This window comes from Amaranthus tricolor, chromosome 3 (genome assembly GCF_026212465.1).
Source record: "Amaranthus tricolor cultivar Red isolate AtriRed21 chromosome 3, ASM2621246v1, whole genome shotgun sequence".
Lineage (NCBI taxonomy): Eukaryota > Viridiplantae > Streptophyta > Magnoliopsida > Caryophyllales > Amaranthaceae > Amaranthus > Amaranthus tricolor.
Window position 1 is genome coordinate 35,430,868 of NC_080049.1, and position 26,219 is coordinate 35,457,086.

General features: G+C 29.9%; 4 protein-coding genes, 1 non-coding gene and 1 pseudogene across 5 annotated transcripts; 3 read left to right on the forward strand and 3 right to left on the reverse strand.

Moving 5' to 3' along the window:
• Positions 1 to 4,757, forward strand: LOC130808589 (GDSL esterase/lipase At3g26430-like; annotated as a pseudogene).
• LOC130807861 (glutathione S-transferase 2-like) lies at positions 4,429 to 7,329 on the reverse strand. The gene is made up of 2 exons (XM_057673234.1): positions 6,816 to 7,329; positions 4,429 to 6,141 (listed from the first exon to the last, which is right to left on the reverse strand). The coding sequence occupies exons 1-2, from the start codon at positions 7,137 to 7,139 to the stop codon at positions 5,794 to 5,796; spliced, it is 672 nt and encodes a 223-aa protein (XP_057529217.1). The 5' UTR covers positions 7,140 to 7,329; the 3' UTR covers positions 4,429 to 5,793.
• Positions 4,838 to 4,910, reverse strand: TRNAR-ACG (transfer RNA arginine (anticodon ACG)). Its single transcript has one exon. It is a non-coding gene; the product is annotated as a tRNA-Arg (tRNA).
• A 1,506-nt stretch (positions 7,330 to 8,835) lies between the features above and the next one.
• Positions 8,836 to 14,546, forward strand: LOC130808795 (GDSL esterase/lipase At3g26430-like). Its single transcript, XM_057674300.1, has 5 exons — positions 8,836 to 9,243; positions 11,540 to 11,749; positions 12,356 to 12,525; positions 13,233 to 13,503; positions 14,160 to 14,546. The coding sequence occupies exons 1-5, from the start codon at positions 8,997 to 8,999 to the stop codon at positions 14,417 to 14,419; spliced, it is 1,158 nt and encodes a 385-aa protein (XP_057530283.1). The 5' UTR covers positions 8,836 to 8,996; the 3' UTR covers positions 14,420 to 14,546.
• Positions 14,547 to 17,202: 2,656 nt separating this feature from the next.
• LOC130808900 (GDSL esterase/lipase At3g26430-like) lies at positions 17,203 to 21,121 on the forward strand. The gene is made up of 5 exons (XM_057674446.1): positions 17,203 to 17,611; positions 18,772 to 18,981; positions 19,451 to 19,620; positions 20,379 to 20,649; positions 20,775 to 21,121. The coding sequence occupies exons 1-5, from the start codon at positions 17,338 to 17,340 to the stop codon at positions 21,041 to 21,043; spliced, it is 1,194 nt and encodes a 397-aa protein (XP_057530429.1). The 5' UTR covers positions 17,203 to 17,337; the 3' UTR covers positions 21,044 to 21,121.
• A 2,681-nt stretch (positions 21,122 to 23,802) lies between these two features.
• On the reverse strand, positions 23,803 to 25,615 carry LOC130808753 (uncharacterized). Its single transcript, XM_057674235.1, has one exon. The coding sequence runs from the start codon at positions 25,207 to 25,209 to the stop codon at positions 24,253 to 24,255; it is 957 nt and encodes a 318-aa protein (XP_057530218.1). The 5' UTR covers positions 25,210 to 25,615; the 3' UTR covers positions 23,803 to 24,252.
• Between the last annotated feature and the right edge of the window lie 604 nt (positions 25,616 to 26,219).

Below are 26,219 nucleotides of genomic sequence, written 5' to 3' on the forward strand. Positions count from 1 at the left end.
ATGGGTAATTAATAAGACATAATATATGACCCACAATCTGACTCGGCTTAAACTAGTTTAGAACTTGAGGTATCAGATTCTGTCTAGATGGGGTGGGTACCCAACCCAAAAATTTATATATTAACCAAAATTTGATCAAATTCTTTTATTGTGAGACGGGAATTTGTATTGTTGGTTATCTTTTTAATTTCATTAATTTTGTCTCTAAAATTACAATCGTTTAACATTTTATACTGCTTATATGATCACGTGTCACAGTGAGACGGTTTCATACAAACTTATCCTATTAAAGCTTCAAATTATTAGATCAGATCAAGCCGATTGGATATTTCTAATCACTATAATACTCTATTTCATAGAGTGAGTGAACCATGGCATTATTGATTGCTTTAGGTTTAATTCTGGTGTTGAAATAATTGCTGATGGAATTGACATCTTGCCTACTACATTTATTTCTACTTTCTAACATAAAATATATGAAGCCCAGATCGCATCTTAAATCTCGATAAAGATCACTTTCATCAGCTATAACATCCGTAAATTCTGATAGATTTCACTTTGTGATTTCTAGGTCTAAGGTATGTTCTTTGAAATCTATTCTTCTTTTGGCCTTCTGGGAATTGATCAATGAAATGGACATATGCACCTGTAAAATTATAGCTACAATATTTTAACTTCTATTGCAGAAATAATTCAAAAAGATCTCAGCTTTTAGGGTTTAATTACTAAAATTGGGCATATCCTTAATTTAATTTCATTCTGTTTTATGGTAGAAACTACCGAAACAAAATGCTACTCCTATATAATGAAAATTTCGTTGAGCAGAACATGTTTGATGAAATGCCTGAAAGACAAAAGAGCTTAATGTGATGGGATTATTGTTATTTTTACCATTGTAGATACAAGAACATTCCGTTAAGGCATTACTTCAATATCATTAGTGTCTTCCACCTAGGTGGGGTCGAATGTATCAAGGTTACCCTTGTTAGCAATAACAAAAAAGTTCTTTTCAAGTTTCCGATTGACACTTGGTAGCAATAGCCGAAGAAAAGTGTTGATTATTGGGAATTTTTTATGTGGAGTAGACTAGAGAATTCATACAAGCAAAAAGGAACGGGAATAATTGCTTTCTGTAGTGAGCCCTGTCACAAGGATTACTAAACTATATTGAGTATTACACTATTACATGTTTAATGAAATGCCTGGTAGAGGAAAGGCTTTGCTGTGATGAAAGTTTAGTAGTTCAGCTGTTGTGAATGAGCTGAAAAAAATTGTTCTTTGGGGGGATTGTAATAGGACTTAAATGAGTATTACTTGTTTGGTGAATGCTTGAAAGAGGTAAGAGGTTGATGTGACCATGATTTGGTTGAACTCTATTAGTATCAATAGAAATATTATCACTTCTTTGGGATTTAACAACCGTCTTTGAGTAGTTGCAATTGGGGCTGGCTTAATTATTGGTTTTATATTAGTTGCATCTCTTGGATCTCAAAGCAAAAGGGCTAGTGAATTATCCAAAGATTGTCAAATATCTGCCATTTTCAACTTTGGTGACTCCAATTCTGATACTGTGCAGTGATTGGTCGTGTCCCTTATCCAAATGGTATCACCTTTTTTGGTAAACCTTATGGAAGATATTGTGATGATTGGCTAATCATTGATTTTATTGGTGAGTTTGTGCTTAACTTGTTCTTGTTCTTAGCATTGAGAATATGTTTTCCTTTAAACTGTCGTGCATTAGGCTTGGAATTTTTGCACTGATCTTCTAGTATTCAGAGTTCAAGAAATTTCTGTTTTTTTGTTGAAGTGATGATGTTATAGCAATGTAGAAATACTGTTGTACCTCATTACATTAGCACTTCGTTACTACCATAACCATGGAGTTTATGAGTCACATTCAACATGAAAGAATGGGAAGGAAATAGGAAAATGCACAACAATAAAGAATTAACTTCTTTGCTACTCTTGCTTCATACACATGTCAACGAAACTGAAAGCACTTGCACTTAAATGACCGTCTTTTCTGTTCATTTATTGATGATCCATCCGATCCTTTCTCCTAACGTTGCCTTAAAAATAATTCTTGCAGCTGAAAGACTAGGATTACCATATTTGAGTGCATACTTGAATGCAATTGAAGCAAACTTTCAGCATGGAGCAGACTTTTCTGCTAGCGGGACAATTCAGCATGTTGATGGGAATCTGTATGGAAGTGATCTGAATCCTCTTTCCCTTGATGTACAGCTTTTGCAGTTTGATGATTTGAAAGAGCGAACTAGTGGGTTATATGCACAAGGTTGTATTGAAATATATGAAGATGTCTTCTAGACAAAAGAAGTTCATCAAAGCTTTAATCTCTGACTCTGATCATGCATCAATTTTATGTCTTTTGGTTCGCAGATAATGTTAAAGATCTGTTCCCAACGTGAAGACTTCTCACAGGCCTTATATTCATTTGATATAGGGCAAAATGACATTTACCATGCTTTAACAAGTATGGGAGAAGTTGAAGCCCGTAAATCTATTCCTGAGCTTATGAATCAGTTTGCACTCGCAATCAAGGTAATTTTTTTGGCAATTATGGCAATTTAGGTATCTCCAAGTTAGAAATGCATAATTTCATTAATTTTCATCATATACTTTATGGCCAATTATTGTTTTGCTCAAGCAGAGAGTGTGGTTTTCATGTGGTTGTATTGTCGTTCTACGCACCAAAGAGATGTCCATAGAAAGAAATGGTGCACTTGTATATTTTTCAAAGGGAATATGGTGCCTGTACAAAATTTTAAAGATGAAGAATTTTACAATGTTATCAATTGGTTATATTCGTTAACCAAATTAAGACTTAAATGAACAGCAATCCAGAATCAATTTATTCCTTTTGCAACTGAGATGGTATTGGTTATGATAAGTTGTATCCCTCATGCATTGACAAATTTGAACCTCTGATAGCAATTTTAGATGAGATATTTAGCTTCTAGTGAATGGTTCTGTAATGTTATGATATGGAGGGTATCAAAGTATTATCATAATAGTTTGCTATGAGTCAAAAATAAATTAGTCAGTTGAGAGGAGAAAGTAAGACGAAAATAGGAGATGCTTGGAAAACGTTTTAAGCTCATTGGGAATTGGATGTGATCAGAATCAAAACCTCGATATTAATGTGTTATGAATTTATGATTGAAGCCAAGGAGCGGAAGTGACGAATATTGTAGTTTGAGATTCACTGATTAGCTACAATCTCCATTAGGAATAGTGTTTTGTATAAATCAAAATTCTAAGGATAGAGCTTAGATACTCACTTATGAAGAGTCAAGGGATTACAATGGAGATTACAAAATAGCATGGAAGAGAATGGTAAAAGAGAGAGAATACAAAGCTAGGAGGCCAATTGAAGCACCAAGTGTTTAGGCTTAGTTTACATCAAATACAAAGCCCATATACATAGGCAAGGGACTTGGGCAAAAGGAGGAAAAAGGGAGTGAGTTGCTCGTTCGAGCACTTGCTTATTCATGTTTTGCTCATACACCCAAGGTTCAATACCCAATGCTTCACCCAAATCCTAAGCTCCAGATCCACCTCTTTGGCACCTGCCTCTTATATCATGTATGACTTACAATTGGCTCTCACCTGGGTAGGGTATGAGGCGGTCAAATGTATGCAACCGTGCCTTTATTATAACAACGAGGCTGTTTCAGATTTGACTATATATCATCAATCTGATACCCAAAAATGGATAAATTCTTGCAGTTTGGCTCTATCTTTTAAATGTTTTGTAATTTTTGGTTGTTTATTTGTCTGATTAAAGGAGTGTACACTTTAATTCTATCATTTGTATGTTCTTAAGGATGTAAAACTTACTCTTGCTTGCTCTTCATTCTTTCAGAAACTCCATGACCAAGGAGCAAGGACATTTTGGATACACAATACCGGCCCTATCGGTTGCTTGCCTTATTTACTGATCAAACTTCCACCCAAGCCTGAAAATGTGGATGAAGCTGCTTGCGTGAAATTATACAACGAAGTAGCTAAAGAGCTCAAGCAGCAGCTCAAGAATAAGATTTCTGAGCTGCGAACTCAACTCCACTCTTCCCTCCTCGTATATGTCGACATTACTCAACCAAAATACTCTCTAATTAGTAGATCAATGGAATATGGTAAGACTCCCACTAACAAAACCAAACCTCTTTCCATAAAACATGCAGGAAAATAACCCCTATGTGACCCCACCTCGAAGAATTAGAGAGAGGTGGACTAACATATATACTTGATCGGCTACTCCTCTCAAAGCAATTGGTTTTAGGATGGAACTTCATTGGTTGTGTGTGCAGTCAACTCTCTTTTTGTGTGAGTCTTGCTTATAAGCCCAAATTTATCAAAACATTTACATGTGACCAAATTTCATCCTGGGAATGGTGATTATTGCAGGTTTTGTTGATCCACTAGGTTACTGCTGTAAGCATGCTAACTGTTCTCGATTGCATTGTTGGAACATAGAGAGAGTGAACAAAACTGCAGTTTATGCAACTCCATGCAGTAATCCAAGGGAATACATAAGTTGGGACAGTCTACGTTACACAGAAGCTGCCAATCATTGGGTTGCAAACCAGGTTTTGGATGGTTCTTTCTCGGATCCTCCTATTCCCCTTGATAGATTATGTACAAAGTCTCAAGTTTTTTCCAATTTTGTATTGAAAAATGACCTGAACTTGGTTTTGCACTATTAGAATACAAATGTTATCTGAATTCTTTGCTCACTTTTTTTACCTTGCCCAAGTCATTTAGTCAGCTTGAATCGGAGATTAAAATAATGAAAATCTGAGTTTATAAAAATAAACGACTCCACTGGGGATCGAACCCAGAATCTCTGGTTCCGTAGACCAGCGCCTTATCCATTGGGCCATGGAGTCACATTAACTGTTTGTTGATATTTACCTATGGTAAAATTTATATATAAATGTTTCTTGTGTATTTCATTTCAAAAAAGACTAACAAATGCCTACATCTACAAATTAAGACGGGACACCGCAAAAATTGTTTATATAGGGCTGACCCGATTATTTGTGGGCTCCTAAATTATTGTATATATAGAAAAGTTTAAACCTTAGCACTAGTTGAAAACTAATATTTTTTGGGAGGCCCTAGGCGTAGGCACATTTTGCACTTGTTTGGGGCCGGCCCTATTAAGTTTACATATATTTCCTTCGTTCCATTGAATTTGCATTATTTTCTATTTTAGTTTATCTCACTTAATTTAGCACTAGAATAATGGTCCACCACTTTCTTTTAATTACATTCATATATTTTAGATCTCTTTCAATTTCATCAATACAATTCATTCTCTCTTTTCGTTTGTTATCACTTTTTTAAAAAAATTTCATTTATCAAAAATTATTATTTAAATTAAAATTGAGATAATTACAGTAAAGTGACCTAAAAAAATAAAACATTTTCTATGAATTGAAAGATGTATTAATATGATCACCATTTGCATCAGTTTGCCGGTAAAGTTGAGGGACATATTAGATTAATCACCAAGAAACATCATTTATTAATACATTTTATTACCATAACAAATTTCAATAAAAAGGGAATAATACACTCAGTAAATCCAAATAGTACAAACTTGTACACACTTTCAAACAAAAATAAGATGAAATCCCTTGACTAATCAAGAAAACCACATCATACATTACAAAATCAACAAATTAAAACCCAAAAATATTATTGATGAAATAAATATTAGGAGTATTTAAAACCGGAGAAAGTATATAACTACATATAATGTTGTTATCAAGCATCAGGCTGTGACTGAATGACAGCATCCAGGAATGGCTTAGACTGATGATACGTGTCATCACTCAATTTCTTCAATAAAGGAAATTCGTTCATGTCGAGATTAAATAATTTAACAGCACCATCAATTTCAGGTGCTAAGAAAACATCTGCCATGCCAACTTCATCCCCAATTGCATACTTTCCAGAATGTTCTTTTAGTAGATTTTCCAATGCTGAAAAACCTTTCTTAAAATAGATATGAGCCCACGGTATTCTTTCTTCAGCCCCAACTTTTTCTTCAATGTATTTCAATACTTGTATGTTTATGAATGGTTGCATACTTGCGTTGATCATGCTTGCAACCTGCTCAATTTTATTAAATATTAATAATTTGTTGATCATAAAAATACGAGAAACTAATACTTATAAAATAAAAAATTATATTTTTTTGAATCGTAAAATTACATATCTCTTATAGTATATATAATTTTTTCAATAGTCATATATTTAACTAGCTTTGGCTATTTATCAATCATCAAAACAACACATTAAGCGGCAGAAAAAATAAAAATTTTGAGACAGAATAAATGAAAAAAATTTCTTTATGAAAGACTAGTAGACAATGACTTACATCTATTCACTCTTAATATTTATTGGGCACAAAAATAGGAAAGTCGAAACAAAGGAAAGTTTCAAAAACTTTCATAAAGAGGATGCGGGTATTTTATAAACTCAAAACCAAGTAGAAAGCATAATTTTTATAAGATTTAATTAATTAATAATAAATTGGAAAATTTACTATTAAAAATTCAAAGTTTGCGTGATTTTATTGTGAAAATTTCAATTTTGTATTAATATTTAAAAAATCTAAATTTTAAGGGCATTTTTTACTTTAAAACACTCAACTAGTTTGTAAAATACATTTTGTTAAAATGACAAATATATAAATATGAACAAACAAATTGAAGCTGCAATTTGATACTACTAATAAAGTGAGTATATAATATAAATAAAGAGTAGAGAGTAAGATGATGGACCTGATAATGGAGTGCTCTCTTTTGAAATTCACCTTGTGGGGGCAAAATAGAAGGTTGAGGATACCTTTCTTCCAAATATTGTATGATAGCAGTTGATTCAGTTATAACAACATCACCATCAACTAAAACAGGCACAAAGCTTCTTGGACTAATCTTCTTGAACTCAGGTGTAAACTGATCACCTTTAAGTATATTAATCTCTTTGTATTCATAATCAAGCCCTTTCAAATGGAGGGTTATAAGAACTCGAGCCGATGCCGAACTCCTCCACCATGAATAGATCTTTATCTTTGGCTTCTCTTGTGTTTCTGTTAAGCTTGCCATTGTTATGTATGTTTATGTGTGTTAAAGTGTAATTAAGGGTTCAAATTTATGAGAAATGAAAAGGGTTGATGTGTTATTTATATTATTTTCGTTTAAGCCAACTTTGTTTGACTCTATTGATGGTTATATTGGACTAGTCAAATGTATTTGGTGTTCACACAATGAATTCCTAAATAAGTGATGTAAGCAATTACTATCATGGGGTAATTGATAAGTTGGTATTATGAATGTGTTGATGAATGTGGCCGACTTTATACACCATGTGATCATGATTTGATTTAAAGTAAGTCAATATAACTCTAGAAGGTTGTAATACTATTTTTTCTTAATTCAATGTATATATATATATATATATATTAACATGGGCTATAGCCTATAGCAATAACAAGAATGGGCCTTTGAACAATTATTCTTCATACACTTATTTACAAATGGGCCTTTGTAAAACCTTTGGGTTTTATATTGATCTTCTCAATCATGTGGCCAAAATTAAATTCTAAAGTGTAACTATATTGGTTGTTAACTCATTATGATTAATAGGGAAAATTTGAAAAACATAAGTGAAAAAAAAAAATAATAATAAAATAAATTAAGAATCAAATTTATTCTAAAAGTAAGCGTGAAATTTTCAAACCTGAGGTTTGGGGCTGTTCGCAGTTAGTAACTGCGAACAGGTCAAAAAAGACAAAATAGTTGTTCGCACTTACTAACTGCGAACAACTATTTGACCTAAAAGAAAAATTTTTTTTTTTTTTTGCTGTTCGCAGTTAGTAAATGCGAACAACTATTTTGTCTATTTTGACCTGTTTGCAGTTACTAACTGCGAACAGCCCCAAACCTCAGGTTTGAGAATTTCACGCTTACTTTTGAAATAAGTTTGATTCTTAGTTTATTTAATTAATTTTTTTTTTAGCCTACAGATTTCAATTGTTCATTAATAGGAGTACATTGATGTATTATGTATCCATTACTATACTATCTTCTGCTCCAATAGAATTACACCTTTTTACAGTTAAAATAATAATTTTATAGTTAGAAAATACTACAAAATACACGTGAATGGAAGAAAAAAATAGTTGGGATGAAAGACGACAATAAAAAAACAGATGTAAAATAAAACCCATGCTAAAATTTAAGGAAATGAGTAAAACTTTATAGGGATATAAATAGGTGTTTGGTGCCACTTATGGAGAAAAAATTAAGAGTGCTCCAGATATGTTTATTGTGTCAGATTGCATAGAGGTTATAAATAAAGGATTAGAATTATTATTTTATTTTAGTTTAAATTTATTTTGCTTTAATTTGATCATTTATTAGTTAATTATGTAGTCACAACTAGTATAAAATTAGTGCAATATACAAATTTATTAGTATGTAATATACAAATATATAATTTTAAAAAATTAATGCAATTATATATTATCATGATTAAATTTATGAATACATAATTATTAAAGCAAAAATTAAATAACATTGATTTTTTAAAAAATTATTTATCGAATACATTACTTTTTCATTTAATTAAATGTTTTAAATTTTAGATTAGACACATAGAATATAAACTACTATTATCTATTAAAATAATCTCATTTGTCAAGGATGCCTGAGAATGACATTTGTTATTTTTCAACATTTTTATCAATATGTATGTATGATATGATATGATACGATACAGCGATATTTTCTCATACCATAATTTGTGATTAGATATCACTCCCAAGATCATGATATAATCTTATAAATCACCTACTCTCAGTCTCACCCACACTCCCACTAACACACATTCTCTTCCCTCTCCATTTCTCACTCTTTTTCTCTTCCATATTTTGTAATTAGGTTCCTAAATCCTAAACAACAATGGCGTTTACTAACTTTATAGTATTTCTATTCCTAACATTGATATCTTCGAGTTCCAGTGAGGATATAACAATGGAAAACAAGCAACAATGTGACTTTCCGGCCATATTTAACTTTGGTGACTCAAACTCCGATACGGGCGGCTTGTCTGCGGCGTTTGGGCAAGCGGGCCCGCCTAGTGGCATGACCTTTTTCCATACTCCTGCTGGTAGATACTGTGATGGCCGCCTTGTCATTGATTTTATTGGTAACTTTTTCTTTCTCTTTCTGTTTTAATTAAATGTCTCATTTAATTTTATATATTTATTAATTTATTATTTTAATATTAAACATTTTAATGATGCTTTATTCAAAAATATACTTTAAAGTTGATATTTAAAAAATATATTAAAACGACTTAAATATAATTTTATTTAATTATATTTAAAAAAATTATAATTATATTTTAATTTATATTTTAATTATATTTAAATTAGTAAATTAAGAAAAATTAGTATATCATATCAGAAAATAACATTTGAGCAAGATAGAGTCGAGTCATTGAAGTCACTAGGGAGTATTATCTTTATCCTTATTTAAATGATACTATTTTCTTACCTTTTATAATTTTACACAAATCTTATGAGGAATAGCTCTAATTGACAATTGGTCAGTCCATAAAGAAAAGTATAGAGTAAAATTAAATATTAGACTTTAATGAACATGACGTGGTAGACGTCTCTCAAAAAAAAAATGATATTTTTAATATTCTACTGATTACTGATTATTGTCGCAACCATCCTATGGAATAGTAAATGTGAACTTGATGGAACAACAACCGAACAAGTATCTGTATTTTCAAAAAAGATTATTTTTTTATTTAAAACTAAAATATTTTGGATACATTTTAAACCAAAACAGTAGAGTAAATGACTAATTATAACTTGTGCGGAATATAAAATTAATGACTATGAATCTGATTAGAATATTATATGAGAATTAAAAAATATTTTCATTATTTTTATTGTACCTTTCTTATTTTATTTGTCTTTTCCCCCTTTCAAAACAAAATTGTCTTTCTTATTCCACATTGAAAAAAATCCTTGATATAGGATTGATAACTAATTATTTTTCCGGTCCAACTAAATTTTCACATGTTTACTTCGTTCTCTAAAAAGAATATACTACATGTTTTAATTGTATTTTTTTCAATAAAAGTATATCTCACCAAGTTAAAGCTAGTTTCTAAACAAAAGTTATTTTTAAATTAAATTTCACACTCATCAACTATTTTTTAGTTACAATACTTGATTTGTAATATGGTTGGATAAATTGCTACCTACTTTAGAGTTATTTATACGGGTTATGGATTGATTTCGGGTTAGGTGTTCGGGTTGATTTGAAATTGAATTTTGTATCCATATTTTTTTCATAATTATTTTAAATTATTTATGAAGTCGAATCAAATTAAATTCAATTATAAAATCGGATAAATTTTAAGTCTATTTTAAACAACTCAGACTTCAAATTGATATAAGATATTTTGAAAAAGTAGCAAAAACAAATTCATACGGACAATATGCTCCATTCAAAGTGGATAGTATCATATTAATAGTACATATAGAAATTCAAAGCATACGAGCGGACGAGTACTTTCCAAAGATAATACTAAGCATGTACTTAGCCTAGTAGAGTGTGACCCACTTTTACTTGTCATCTTGAACTCGTTTACCATGATTCAAGAAGCATATTTTTATCGTACAATTATTTACTCCACTTTTTGAAAAGAGTCTCATTTATTTTAGGAAAATTTATTAAGAATAATTTTATTTATTGTCAATCTGTTGCGAATAATTTTTATTATTGATTATTTCTAAATAATTTAACCTTTAAATATTATTTGCTGACAGCATTCCTTTCCACATTTTAACTAGATATGATAGGTATCTATCACCAAAAAAGAGTAGGGTAACACCAACGAAGAAGCATAAGGGGAAAGAAGAAGTAAGCGTTACGGTTAATAGGTAGCTACAATAGCCGGTTAAAATGTGAAAAATAGTGCTGTCAGCAAATAATATATAAAAATTAAATTATTTAAAAATAATTAATAATAAAAATTATTCACAACAGATGGACAATAAATAAAATTATTCAGAATAATTTTTCCAATATTTTATTCTCCTTCCACATCCTTTGGTAGTTCAAGCGGAATATTCCTGACATGCAGAGTCTTGCGTAGTTTGTTTGTTATTCATTCTACATTTGTTAATATTTTCTTTCATGATAATTATCCCATTACTTTTCAAATTAATAATACTTTTTTATGTTTTTATATCATTCACACAATTTATAATTTTGTCTTATTCTCTTAATAACTAAACTATCAATTTATTATTTGCGTTGCGCAATCTAGTAGCAATCTTACGGAAACCATATAGAAGAGTAGTTTTTAAAGGTACACGAGAATTGTGTAGTAGTATACTCATATATACATGTACACGACCTATCATTTAGCATATAATATAAAAAATGTTTAATCTAATTATAATTTCAATGTTGTGAAGCACAAAGCTCGGGACTTCCATATTTGAGTGCATACCTTGATGCCGTGGGATCAAACTTCAGCCATGGTGCAAATTTCGCGACCGCAGGGTCGTGCATTAGACCTCAAAACACCACACTTCATCAAAGTGGGTTTAGTCCTATTTCTTTGAACGTTCAATGGTATCAATTCAATGATTTTCATCGTCGTACCCAAACCTTTCGTCAAAAAGGTTAATTAAATTCACTTTCTTTATTTTTATGTTTTTTTTGTATAATCACATTGTTTTTACGTGTAACGCTTAATTAAATTTTACGAGATTTTTGTAGGCCAGATATAGTCACAATAATGATAACCGAAATGTTTATTTTAAACTTCATAGGAAAATTTTCACAAAGTATTTATATTTTATAATATTTATTCCAAAAAAATCATAAAATAAAATTTTGTAAAAAAGCTATCTTATACTTCATAGTAAGCATCGCCTTTCAAATAGTGGTAGACCCATAACTTTTTTTAGTATTTATAGTAATACTCCTATAAATTAATAACGTTTTTATAAATTTTACAATTGGATTTTTTAGAATATTGGTAGGGCCGCAGATTTATCATATCCTAATTCCTAAGATAGGTCTACCACTTATTTTAGGTATATTAATTCATAAAGTAAAACGAAAATAGTTAGTAGTTGACACTTATTTTAAGATGTCATGTGATGATCAAATTAAAAATTATGAGTCACACCCATAAATGTCATAAATTAGAATGGTACAATGTATGAAAAATTTCCAATAATGAGACTAATTTATAATTATAATGTAATTTTAATTTGGTATAGGGAATGTGTTCAAGCAACTGTTACCAAAGGGAGAATATTTCTCCAAGGCTCTGTATACGTTCGATATTGGTCAAAACGATCTAACGTCCGGATATTTTCTGAATAAATCTGGTGATGAAGTTAAAGCTTACATTCCAGATGTACTTGATCAGTTTTCTACTGTCATCATGGTAAGTTCATTATTATGCTTTTGTAATTATATAATCATTCCTCCCATTAGATAGCAATTATTTACAACAAAAGTTCTCACATCTATAAAAGATCAATTGGCTCTAAAAATCTAACGTACAAAAATTATTATAGTAATTTTAATAAGACGGATAGTAATTGCTATATCTATTTATTTATTGCGATTTTTTTTAAATATTTTTTTTTATTGTTCATATAAAATTAAAAAGCTATAATTATCAATATAAATTCAATTTCATGTTAAAGAATGACAAATAGTTAAAATATAAGTTGATATATGTCTATAACAATTTTGTTTATATTTTTATATTAGAATTTTGTACTTTTACTGACTTTTTTCTTATTTCACCGCTGAATTATTCTAATATTGTATATTTGTATATAGTATTAATATACTTTATCCATTTTTTTTTACTTGTTTTTATACTTCTTAGAAGTACATAGATATTATTTTAAGCATTAATTGACAATTTGTTCAATTTTATAAATATTAATTCACAAATTCTTGTATGAGAGGGTCTTACAGTGAAATGTGCCTCTGCCTCATATTTGAGTTAAGTAGCCAAATGATTGAAACTTTTAGTATAATGGGCTTTTTGTTAGACTCGTCTCACAGCGAGACGAACTCATACAGAGGAGCTCATTTTAATTAGCATGAGAATGAAAAGAAATGTTTAAAATTGTACAGAGCATATATGATCAAGGAGGGAGGTATTTTTGGATTCATAATACAGGACCATTAGGATGCTTGGCATACGTATTGGAGCGTGTGCCAGTAAAGGCAAGCGAAGTGGACCATGTAGGATGTGCAAGCCCAATTAACGAAGTGGCCCAATACTTCAACCGAAAGTTAAAGGATGTTGTAGGCCACCTTAGAAAAAAGCTTCCCCATGCAAGCTTTACTTATGTGGATGTCTATTCTGTTAAGTACGACCTTATTCACCATGCAACAAAATACGGTACGTCTACTCCCTTTCTTTTTCATCTCTTTTCCTTTATCTTTATCTTTTACTTTGGTATTGTTTTAACTTCTTGTGTTTTGAGGTGGACTACAATTTGAATACAAATAAGATAGAGTTTATCCTCGTGAAAGACTGTCGTTTAGTGAGATGACTTCATATAATTTATATTATTGGACTATTTAACCTATGTATAAGACACATTTTACTGTAAAACCATCTTATACAAGAACTTGTGAATAAGACGTTAATATTCAAAGCGATATTGTCATTCTTGTTGTTATTCTTGATTTATTAGGAGTTCTAGATAAAATAACAGTTATTCATATCAAAATGAATAGTATGCTTAATATTTCAATTATAAGATCATGTACTAAGTCGTCATGACTTGTCGCATCAATCATATATAAATACATTAGAGTTAGAAGAGTTGAATGGTTGAAAAGCTTAATTGTATTACTTGGATACACTATCTTTATAGTACAAAGTATAAATATAGAAGATATATCACAATAATAAGATAATCAATATTATCCTACGCACTAATAATAAGATTTACTAAATATTTACATCATAAGTGATGTTGCCTCAAGGCTATTTATATTTTATTAAGAGTACATTTATATAATTTATATTGAAATTGTAATTTGCAAAAGGTTTTGAGTATCCATTAAGAGCTTGTTGTGGGCATGGAGGAAAGTACAATTATAACGAGCACGTTGGGTGTGGAGGAAAGAAAACAGTGAAAGGCAAACAAATATTAGTGGCAAAAGCATGTAAAGATCCTTCTATTGTTATCAACTGGGATGGCGTTCATTACACTGAGGCTGCCAACAAATGGGTCTTTGATCGGATCGTCGATGGTTCTTATTCGGATCCTCCCACTCCCTTGAAATTAGCTTGTCATAAGCATTGATTTATCATATCTTTACATTTTATTTCTCAAGCTCAGTTAATTAATGTATGGTGAGCTTCAATGAAATAACAGTTACTTGTGTTTGGCTTTAAAGACCTCTTTCAAATAAGTTACTCTCTATTCTCTATTGGGTATTATTACTATTTTTAGGGCAGACTTTTACCATTAAGTAGCTTAATTAGCTTGATCTTAGAGTTAAATACCCTTTGTTTATTTCAGTTAAAAATGAACGATTTATATGCTCTGTGTCGTCTGAACTTTTAACATTTCATAAAGATAATCTCTTATTATCAGCCAATTGGCCACGAAGACTAATCAGATGAATCTAATATTTTAACGAAAAAATTACCTAGAATAATCCAACTTTTTTTATGATTTTCCTATAATAATCTCAACTATTAATTAACCATGAATAATCTCAATTTTATGGAATATTTTCCAAGAGTAAACTTAAGTATCCGGATGAACTAAACTAAAAATTATTATAAAGTTAGAAAAATTAGAAGATTTACATAAAAAATTCTAAAAAAGTTTTTAACATTTTTTTGGCATTTCTTTTAATTTATCTCTTTTTTTAAAAAAAAATTAAAACTTACTATAATAGATTATTTGGTTACCCAAGTTTGCTCTAGGAAAATACCTAATGAAGTTGGAATTATATATATTTAATCAATAGGTGATATTATTGTAGGAAAATCATGAAGGTTGGATTATATTAGGTAATTTTTCTATTTTAAAATTAAGACTTTGACATTGTTATTATAATAATTTTTTAGTCATAATATTACACAAAATTGATTCTATTCTGAAATAAACTTTTAATGGCAAGTCTTATATGAGACTGTCTCACCGTGAGACAAGTCTATACAAAACACCTATTAGTAAAAAACAAAAAAAACAATGAAATTTAAATTCAGACTTGTACAAAAAGCAGTTTTTTTTTAATAATTTAGACTGATCCAATTTAGTCTTCTCATGGTTAGACAGTTGTAGTGAAGAATTAATGAACTTCTAAATAGAATTATGTTTTAACCTTTGTGTTATGGCCTCACCATACATGTTAGCATGGCTAATGAGGTCATTTGTGTATGTCTAAGTAGAGTCTTAGAGATATCCACTTTAGTAGTCTATGAACTTGACCACAAGTTTCGAAAGCTCAAAAGTTAAAATATTGGGCCATTTCATTTTATGGGATCACACTTCCAATATGGTCCACTTGAGTGCATTCTGCGTAAGACTATCCATCAGCAGCACGCACGTATGGGAAAATTTAAAATGATTAAGACAAATTATCAACAAAATGAATCATATAAGATAAATTTTAACTTATTTTCAAAAGTAAGCGTGAAATTTTAAAGCTCTGGTTTGGGGTTATTCGCAGTTAATAACTACGAACAGATCAAAAAAAACACAACATAGTAACTACGAACAACTTTGACTTGTTCGCAGTTAATAACTGCGAACAGTTAGCTCTACAAATACGCACAGCAGCTTCCACCATGAACAGGTCAAAAAAAATCAAAGCTGTTCGCAGTTATTAACGGTGAACAGCCCCAAACCATAAATTTGGGAATTTCACGCTTACTTTTGAAAATAAGTTAAAACTTATCTTATTTGGTTTATTTTGTTGATAATTTGTCTTAATCATTTTAAATTTCCACCTATGACAGGCATCTAAGTGGGCCTGTGTTGTGTTCAAATGTGAATCTTCAACCTCGATCAAAAACATTCGACCAATGCTACATACTCTAACACCCTTAAGCAATCTTCAAAGATAATCAATTAATATTAACGTGGTGTTTAACAATATAATTTATTCCACCATTTTAATTTATTTATATACAAATAAATGGTAGGTTGATAAAATCATTTAATTTAACAATTTGTGGTTATAAAATTAGGCGATCTACAACAAGTTATTTCTTAACATAGAGAGCTCAATATTAAAAGGTATTTAGAACATTTAGCAGCGAGATTTGCAAGGTGATCAGCTGAATTCTCGTATGCATCATGTGAAGGTATTAAAAAAATTTTAAAATTTTGGTAAAAGTAGGTTTGAATTAATTAATTCTATATGCTTCAATTCATTTTACATAACATAATTAAAAATTGAGAAATCCTACATGGTAGCATCCAGTTTTTATAAAACGTCGGTTTGTAAGATTTTTCTACATAGGAGCATCTAGTTTATACACTATTTAACTGCCGTAGCATTTTCCGTTAAATTCTTGTTAATTTCCGTTTACTCATGATTTTGTAAGATTTTTTCGCATGGTAGCATGCAGTTTTTGCTCTCAAATATTTAATTCACCATTTTAATGTTTAATTCACCGACTAATTTATCAGCGCCCTTAAATGTTGTAACGATTACGTAGATATGTATTAGTGCTTGGAATGCATCTTTTGAGCTTATAAAATGCGCCTTTTGAATTATTTATTAGTGTTTGTAATTCACCTTTTGAATTTTATAATGCCAATAATTTGAATGAAAATAAAATTGAAATAACATTTAAGGGGTGATAAATTAATCGGTGAATTAAACGTTAAAATTGTAAATTAAACATTTGAGAGCAAAAATTGGATGCTACCATGTAGAAAAATCTTGCAAAATAATAAATTAAACAGAAATTAACAAGAATTTAACGAAAAATGTTACGGCAGTTAAATAGTGCATAAATTAGATGCTATCATGTGGAAAATCTTATAAAGATACTGACATTTCATGAAAACTATATACTACACCTGAAATTTCTCTTAAAAATTCAATAAAATGACGATAAAAGCTGTACCCCACACTGAACTCATTTCATTCAAATATCCACCTTCTTTCCTCACCTACAGTTCATTCACAATTGAAAAACATACAATTTAGTAATTAGTAAAAACAAATACTCAAAAGAGATCAGAGAAATCAGAAAATGAGATCTGGGTTTACTAATTTGGTTAGTTGTGTAATTTTGGTATTATTAACCGCTGATTTAGGGTTTACAGTAGGAATAACACCCAGACCCACTAATAATAGAAACCATAATCAATGCCATTTTCCAGCAATTTTCAACTTCGGGGATTCCAATTCGGACACCGGCGGACTATCAGCGGTGTATGGGCAGGCCCCACCTCCTAATGGTGTTACCTTCTTTGGTGCTCCTGCTGGCCGTTACTGTGACGGCCGTCTCATTATTGATTTCTTAGGTAAACTTTTGTCTCATTAGTCTTTATCAAATTGCGATTATTTCTATTTAAAGTTTTCTATGTTTCTATTAATCTCACAACCGAAGTGGAGTTTGGGTTTTGATATAGGCACTGTTACACTTGTTTGTGGTAACTGGTAACATTAAGAAATTGTACTCCTTCGTTATGGAAATGATGTTCACAGTAACTAAGAATAAGAAAAATAGAATTTTTTAAATATTTGATATATTATTTTATTAAATAATAAATTTATGAAAAAATATTTAAATCATAAATATTAAAAAAATATTAAAAGAAAATAATTGAAAAATACATAGACTACTACTAATTAAAAAATGGTTTTATTTAGTTATTGAGAAATATGTAATGACCGTAAGCAATATAACAATGTAAAAATAAAGTTAGTGACATGGGAACAATAAGTATTATCAAAATGTTAAAACGAGAATTAAAAAGGTTATTTTTGACCAAAATTTGTTATATAAATAAAAAAAAAATTATAAGAACAATAATTAGAACTTTTTTTTCAACAAGTGCTAGCTAGTTATGTTGTTTGTTGACTTAAAAAGCTAAACGATTGGTATCATTGGCTGAAATTGTAAGAGCTAACTTTGGGGATTGGGACTAAAATGTGTATGTCAATTTAATCCATAAAATTGATGTCTAGTTCCACGGGTGAACTAAACATACAAGACTTAATAAAATACTCCACTTTATCTATATAACATGGTTCTTTGCAAAAATAATTTTAGATTTAGTTCATTTTACCATAAGTAAACATCATTTTAGTTAGTAAGAATTAATTCCAATTAATAAAATCAGTTTTAATTGATAAAAATTAGTTTGATCTAATAACTAAAAATCAATTTAAATTAGTAAAAATTGATTTCTATTAGTAAAATTTAATTATTATTAATTATAATATATATAAATCAGTTTTAATTTTTATAAATTAGTTATAATAAGTAAAAATTAATTTCAATCAAGAGATTTAAACAAGATCTAAGCTTGAATAATAAATAAGCAACCACATTACACATTGATTCGCCTATATCATAACGACCAAAATGTTATAGTTGTACCAAGATTTCTACTATCGACCTCAAAAAAATAAAACTTCAATCAAAATAATATTTGTTACATATCTTTTTTTTTTTCAGCTGAAAAATTAGGATTACAATATTTGAGTGCGTATCTGGATTCAGTTGGGTCAAATTATAGTCATGGAGCCAATTTCGCAACAGCAGGTTCTACGGTGAGACCTCAAAACACAACAAAGTCTCAAAGTGGATATAGCCCTATCTCTTTGGACGTTCAATTTGCTGAATACTCTGACTTTCACAAAAGATCCCAAGTAGTCCGTAAACGAGGTACTTAATAACAAATTACATCTTTCGTATTTTTTATTTATAAAGTTTGAGGTCAGATATATGTATCATGTACATAAAATTAATGTTTATAGTCGCTAGGTATATAATTAGAATAATGAGATCTATGAACTAAGAGTCGTGACTCGTGATTTATATACACCTTGTAGACACGAAATTGTGTGCGTATACGTATTATGCCCCTAACATATATTACACATATGATCCATTTGAGATCCTAGAATTCATGAAATTATTTCCTTTTTTATTATTTCATGCACTAAATCAAGAGAATTAGGAGATGTAAAATAAGGACATTTTAAAGTGATTTTATCTTTTTTTTTTTTTAAATGTCAATTTTTAGTACATTGCACCCAAAAGATGTTATTATGTACATAAAAATGAAATATTATCACTTTATTTGTTGATTATTAAATTGAAAATAATTTATTTAAATGAAATGATGATGTAGGTGGTATCTTTGAGGGGCTATTACCCAAAGAGGAATACTTTGGTCGCGCCATATACACCTTTGATATTGGTCAAAATGATCTTACTGCTGGCTACAAACTTAACATGACCTCTGACCAAGTCAAAGCATACATCCCTGATGTTATTCATCACTTCTCCCAAGTTGTCAAGGTAATAATATTAAATTATTTAAAATATAATGTGATAATTAGAGCTCAATTCTCAATTGGAATTACTTGCGCTTGACTTCATAGAAATTTTTTACATGATACAATAAGTCATGCATGGCTTAATAATTTTCCATCAATAACCCTATAAAGCACACAAAATCTTAAAAATATATTTTTCATTCTTCAATGATTATTAATAAATCTACATTTTTTAAACTTGAAAAACTTACTCGTATTGTATAAAACTGTCTTACCATAAGATAGACTCTCAATTAACTTATTTCTCTAACTAATCACTTTAAGGTTATTGTGATATCTCAGATTTAACTTTAAAAAGGATTGATAGATTACTCATATCAACAAGGTGCATGAAGGATTGATAGATTACTCATATCAACAAGGTGCATCTTCTTTTCTAAGGAGCATATTCAATAAAAACTCCACAATCTTAGGATGGGTGACCTCCTGGAAATTTTCCTGGGTGCGCACGAGTGAGGCCAAAGTGCACTGAAAAGACTTGTGTTGGTTTGTGGGACTAATCTTCAGTCTCCACGCGTAGTCACCGGCAGTCCGATGGGGCGGGGTGTTGCAGTTATAATTAGTCACTTTAAGATCGTAAGTGATCACTTTAAGTTATAAGTGATTAGTTTAAGATAAAAGTGTAAATTGGATCAACTCAATAGAAATTATCTCGCCGTAAGTCCCTTTTATATGAGAATTTGTGATTTATTTTTGCCTTTGGCTTCGGTGTTTATCTAGGGTGTGTATACACAAGGAGGAAGATCATTCTGGATCCATAACACCGGTCCACTGGGCTGCCTACCGTATATGCTAGACCGCTTTGTTCTTACGGCGGCCCAAATTGATGAGTTTGGATGTGCAAGCCCATTAAATGAGGTTTCTAAGTACTACAACATTAAGCTCAAAGAGGCTGTACTTCAATTGAGGAAGGATTTGCCTATGGCCACAATTACATTTGTTGACATTTACACTCTTAAGTACACTCTAATTACCCAAGCCAAAAAATTGGGTAAGCCATCAATACATATTCTTATACTAAATTACTACCACGTATAAAACAAGATATTAAATTAATAATCCTACAATATTTTTGTTTTAATTAGGATTAATTTTGACATAAAATTAAAAATGCAGGTTTTGAAGAAAGTCTTGTAGCATGTTGTGGAATTGGAGGAAAATACAATTTCAACAACACAATGAGATGTGGAAGCACTGAGATTTTGGATGGCAAAGAAATTTTGGTTGCCAAATCCTGCAATAATCCATCCTTGCGTCTAATTTGGGATGGCATTCATTATACTGAAGCTGCTAATAAGTGGATATTTCATCAAATTATTAAAAATTCTTCTTATTTAGACCCACCAAATTCTTTGGAAATGGCTTGTCCCAATAAATATGTATGAATTTGATAATTACATCTTATTTCAATTAAAGTATTTATTACTCTTATTTTTTTTAGAAATAAAAAAACTTGTGTTCAACTTTATTGTTCTCTTCATCCTTAACCCTTTTATTCCCTCAACTTATCTTGTACCAAAAATATTATATAAACTTGCTCAACTGATGAATTGTCAACAAGCTAGATTTATTGTAATTAACTGATTTTTATAATCAAATAAAATTGATTTTTAACAAATGACTTTTTAATTGATTTTTAAGCCTCATTTCAATGGGTAAAACCGCCAAAATTATTTTATTAAAATAATATTTTATCCGTTCCTTTTTGTTTGTCCACTTTATTTTTTCACGTTTTTCAACGTAAATTTTGAGTCTCGGTATCTCATAGTATGCATAATAAAAAATTATAAAAATTATATTATCAAAACGAATCTAACAAGATCCCACATAAATGTATTTGTCTTGAATATATACTTTAAAAATTAAATTTAAATTTCTCTATCATAAAGTGAAAAAATTTAGAATAGGCAAACAAAAAGCAGCGGAGAGAGTAGTATATTTGTAAACAATTTTTATTGTGTCCGATTGTGAATTTAATATTGCATTTAGCTAGTTCCAGTTGATTTTTATCAACAATAATTATGAATTAGTTTTCCTTATCATACCTTCAAATAATTTTTTATATATAGTTTTAAATGTACCAACAAAATACAATGTATCAAGTAAAATTAAATGTAAGGCAAGAGTTTGGTATGATCTTCCATGTATATGTGCAACTTGCATGCATATGCATGGTCTTGTGTGACTATAACATTTAGCATGCTCATGCTATTGTATAAAATAATCTCTTAGATAATCTTGCTTGTTTTTTTCCATTGAGACTTATATAGTCAATTTTTAAATAATTGAAATTGTATTACTCTATTTCTCAGTTTAATATATATAGAAATTTATAAATTGTTTAGACTTTAAAAAAAATACTTTTTATGTGAACATGCATCCAACTTACAAATTAAATCATAGTGTAAAATTTGAAATTGACACAACTTCAAACTGATGTAACTCGTAATTCTAGTAGCTTGAATTTGTTTGGGTTCATAACCAAATTGCAATCAATGTGAGATTGAACTTAAAATTGGGTTAACCAAAACCCAATTATTTGTATAAAATCCGTTATAAATTAATCTGATCTGATCTGATCTAATATGCATTGTTAATATTCCAAATTAAAATGAACATAGATTTGCATTTGAATCAACTAGTACTAAGTAGCTAGTTACTTAATTGATTCTCTCTGTAACCAATACAACCTGTAATATAATATCCTTACCTGATATCGATACGCAATAGTTAAATAAAAATTTTTGAAACAAATTTTCAACTTAATAAACTTTTATTATTTATGTAAATTATAATCTAATATATGAAATCAGCTAAATCAAGCAAAATAATCAAAAATAATCAAGACCAACAACAAAGAAGTAATTATCACATTCATACAGGATAATTGTGATATTACCCTCAAAAGATATGGCCGATCTTAAAAAACAAACTTTTGTTTAGTCCAAGTCCCAAGTCCCAACCACGGTCCACTTTTATGAGAATAGCTTATCAAATATCAATATATATATAATATAATGGGAACTTAATTATTCTAATTATTTAGCCTTAGGTCTTATCGTTATCTTTTCCATTAATTATTACTCCCTTTGTTCCCATTTAATATATTATTTTACATTTTAAGTAGTTTTATTTATTGTTCTTTTTAAGAATTTTTTATTTATATCGTAGTTTTTGACATACTTTTCACAGACTTTATTTGAACATTTTTAAATATCTGTGGTTCTTATATTTATTTTTCACTAATTTTATTTTATATATTTTTTAATAATTATATTTTTTATTTTTTCTATGTTAACATTATTATTTAATAAAATAATATTTTTATAATTTAAAAAGTTTATTTTTTTATTTTCAAAAACATTCTTTAGGAGATCATCAAATAGAAAATGCAAGTATAACATATCGATAAGCATAGCTTTACAAAGGTTGGTAACTTTAATTTATTTTTATGTTAATGGAGTCTCGTGTTTGATTGACCAGATTTGACCTCTTTTCTCGAATATTGTCCCCCATTACTCTCATGAATTATGTAGTGTTGTACCCTTTCCCCATTAACTTTCACATGTTTGTAATTTCTTATTATTCTTTTAACTAATAAATAAGCAGTTAAAATAGTTCATTATTATAAAGTAATTTTATCTGATCTTTATTTAATGTTTAAGAGTTACGCTTGTCTGATAAGTTAGAGGTTTGTGGAGTTAGCATCAGCCCCACACAGTTTTTTCGCTGCAGGATCTACTTATGATCTTTTTAGAGTTGAGGGACTCTTTGGTTGCACTCTTCTTTATGGGTATGAGTTGCCGCCTTCCTTCCCTCCACAGACCTACTCACAATTTTCTATAGACGAGATACACTAGGTATGATGATGATGGATTTTCAATATGTGTTCAAATCAACTAGTCAAACCACCTGATAAAATTAGCTAATCTTAAATAATTATCAACGAGTTCACAAACACCTTATAGTTTCGTTACTATCATATGACTAAACTAATTGACATCTATTTATAAGCTCTAGATTACCAAATCAGTTTAGTATTGATGAGTTACGCTCTATCAAATTTACTTAAAATTTTCAGTGTTTTTGTTCTAGCATCTCGTTTTTCATTTTTTTTTTTTTTATTTTATACAGAAAAAAAGTAATGGTTTTTTGCATTAAAACTTGTTATGATATGGAATAATATAGGACACAATGCAAATAACTGTACATCCCATCAATGATCAATCTGTATTGTCTTTACTCCTTACATTAATTCAATGCCATAATTTTCCAACTGTTCCAAACGCAAGCTTCCTTAATGTGGGCTCCTCTCTTCCCATGTGATATGACCAACTCTTGTTCCTCTCTTCTTCTTTCCATTCAAATTCTTATAAGATCATATAATGATATAATGATGTGATCATCATATGATCATAAACAAGCAAAAGGAGCAATTATATAATATAATTTTTTAATTTTTTTTTTCATTTTTTATAATTTGGGACCTTAAAAATAGTCATTAAATAAATTAGAAATGATATAAATCAACGTAAATTCATATTTAAGGCATCTTAACTGAGTTACACCTTACACATGCTTGAAATACTAATCATCATTCAACTTTCCAAGCATACAAAAATAAGCTAAATTCTGGTGATTCATCACCCCAATCATCACGATGCAATGGTGATGAATATGATGATGGTGATACTGAATATGATGATGATGGTGATGACGATGACAACTTGAATAAGAACATAGCATGTCTTGGACCCGACCCGAATATCCAATCATGAACATCCCAATAAACTTCAAGTTTAGTCTCCTTAACATCAATCAATCCATTACCTCTAAACTTCCATTGAAGATGCTTAACTTGAGTACCCAATTCTCCATCAATCTTAATTTCCATTTCAGGACTATTCTTATCACTAATCCCTTCAAAATAATCACCTTTATAATTACTATTATTACATTCAACCGATATTTCATGACATTTTCCTTTTTCATGAAATTTAACCTTTGTAGAAAACTTTTTCTTACCAAAAACATGTTCTTTTCTTGAAACTAAAACAGGATCCATAAGAGAAGGTCTACACCCAGTTCTTCTAAATGCATCTTTTTTCATATCACCAATCACAAGAACAACTTCATCATCACAAACAATTGCAACATAATAATCTGATTGTGGTTCAACTTCCCCATTAAATTTTGCTGTTTTAAGATCCCAAACAATATTTATGTATTTTCCATCCACCATAAATTGTTTACTCCCTTGCTTCCTCCAAAAGTACCATGGTTTAAGTTCAACCTTGCAATGGTAATGGTCTTGACCTTCTGATCCGTCCAGGGACACGGATAGTCCGTGGAGGAGAAGGTTTTTGCACCATGCTATGGTGACTAGCCGAAGTTGGCTAGCTATATTGGTTCGGTATACTGACATGATCAGGCTTTGGGGTGAGTTGGCACCAGAGCCTGATCGTGTTAAAGTAGTGATTGTGGTAGCCGTTGGAATTGGAAGTTTTTCTCCGGTGGAAAAGCATGTTGGGACACTAATAGGCTCATGCATAATTTTTGGTCATACAAGAAAAATAACCAAAGTGATCATTTAGGTTTACAAACAAAATTTGAATGAATTGAATATATAGTAGGAATATAATTATGATGATTATATATAGAAGTAGAAGATAAGGGGGGAACAAATAGTAAGGCTAATCAATCTTACCAGCAAGATGTTGTCTTGAATGGTGCCAAAAGGATATGATCTTGGCCTCATTGTTATGAGATGAATAGGATTTTAAGTAGTCCACCCGATTTTGGCCCAACTTATAAACATAATAAATAATTAACGTAAATATCAGCTACCTTAATTGATAAAGTCTGATGAACCTTATATTTATAAATTTAATTTCATAGTAAATATAACAAAAGAAATTAATTTTTTTTTTACTTCTCTCTAATCCATTCTCTCTAATCCATTGAATGAGAGCATATATTCTTTTTGGGTTTAAATAAATGGATTTCATGGTTTCATCAACCTTTAAAAGTAACTTTATAATTAACCCTTTTCATGTAAGGAGAGAAGGAAACATTTCCTTTTTAACCGAGATGTAAAGTTTGCAATGTCTATGTACAAACCCCAAAAAAGCAGGGGAAAAGAAAGGAGAGGTGGGAGAGGTTTTAGGCAAAATAACATGTGATGTGGGGGCAATAGACCAAGTTTTAATAATTCAATAGTTATCATATGGCCTTCTTTGATTTAACAAAGTTGGCTTTAGCTTTCTTGATTTTTCTTTTATTCTTTTATTAGGAAAATAGATTTATGTAAAAGGGTGTTTTGTTTATCTAAATGAGGGATCTTGTCTAACTTTTGATGAACGCAAACAGTTCTTTGACAATGGAGCAAAATATTTATAGGGATCATACATCATGAACATAACTTGATCTAATCTTGTAACTTTCAATTTCTCATCTAGCTAGTTTATGTCAAGAAAGTTGTGAGTTGGTTGGATATCAAACTAGTGAAAGATTTGTCTAATTTGATCCTTGAGTAAGGTTGTATTGTTTTTTTTTCAATTT

What these genes read in the sequence shown, in the direction of transcription:
- LOC130807861 (XM_057673234.1), bottom strand. Translation starts at nt 7,139, where the DNA reads ATGGCAAGCTTAACAGAAACACAAGAGAAGCCAAAGATAAAGATCTAT. An exon ending in AGAGAGCACTCCATTATCAG is followed by an intron (nt 6,142 to 6,815) that starts GTCCATCATCTT and finishes AAAATTGAGCAG; the next exon opens with GTTGCAAGCATGATCAACGC.
- LOC130808900 (XM_057674446.1), top strand. Translation starts at nt 17,338, where the DNA reads ATGAGATCTGGGTTTACTAATTTGGTTAGTTGTGTAATTTTGGTATTA. An exon ending in CCAAGTAGTCCGTAAACGAG is followed by an intron (nt 18,982 to 19,450) that starts GTACTTAATAAC and finishes ATGATGATGTAG; the next exon opens with GTGGTATCTTTGAGGGGCTA. An exon ending in ACTTCTCCCAAGTTGTCAAG is followed by an intron (nt 19,621 to 20,378) that starts GTAATAATATTA and finishes GTGTTTATCTAG; the next exon opens with GGTGTGTATACACAAGGAGG.
- LOC130808753 (XM_057674235.1), bottom strand. Translation starts at nt 25,209, where the DNA reads ATGCATGAGCCTATTAGTGTCCCAACATGCTTTTCCACCGGAGAAAAA.
- LOC130808795 (XM_057674300.1), top strand. Translation starts at nt 8,997, where the DNA reads ATGGCGTTTACTAACTTTATAGTATTTCTATTCCTAACATTGATATCT. An exon ending in CCAAACCTTTCGTCAAAAAG is followed by an intron (nt 11,750 to 12,355) that starts GTTAATTAAATT and finishes AATTTGGTATAG; the next exon opens with GGAATGTGTTCAAGCAACTG. An exon ending in TCACCATGCAACAAAATACG is followed by an intron (nt 13,504 to 14,159) that starts GTACGTCTACTC and finishes AATTTGCAAAAG; the next exon opens with GTTTTGAGTATCCATTAAGA.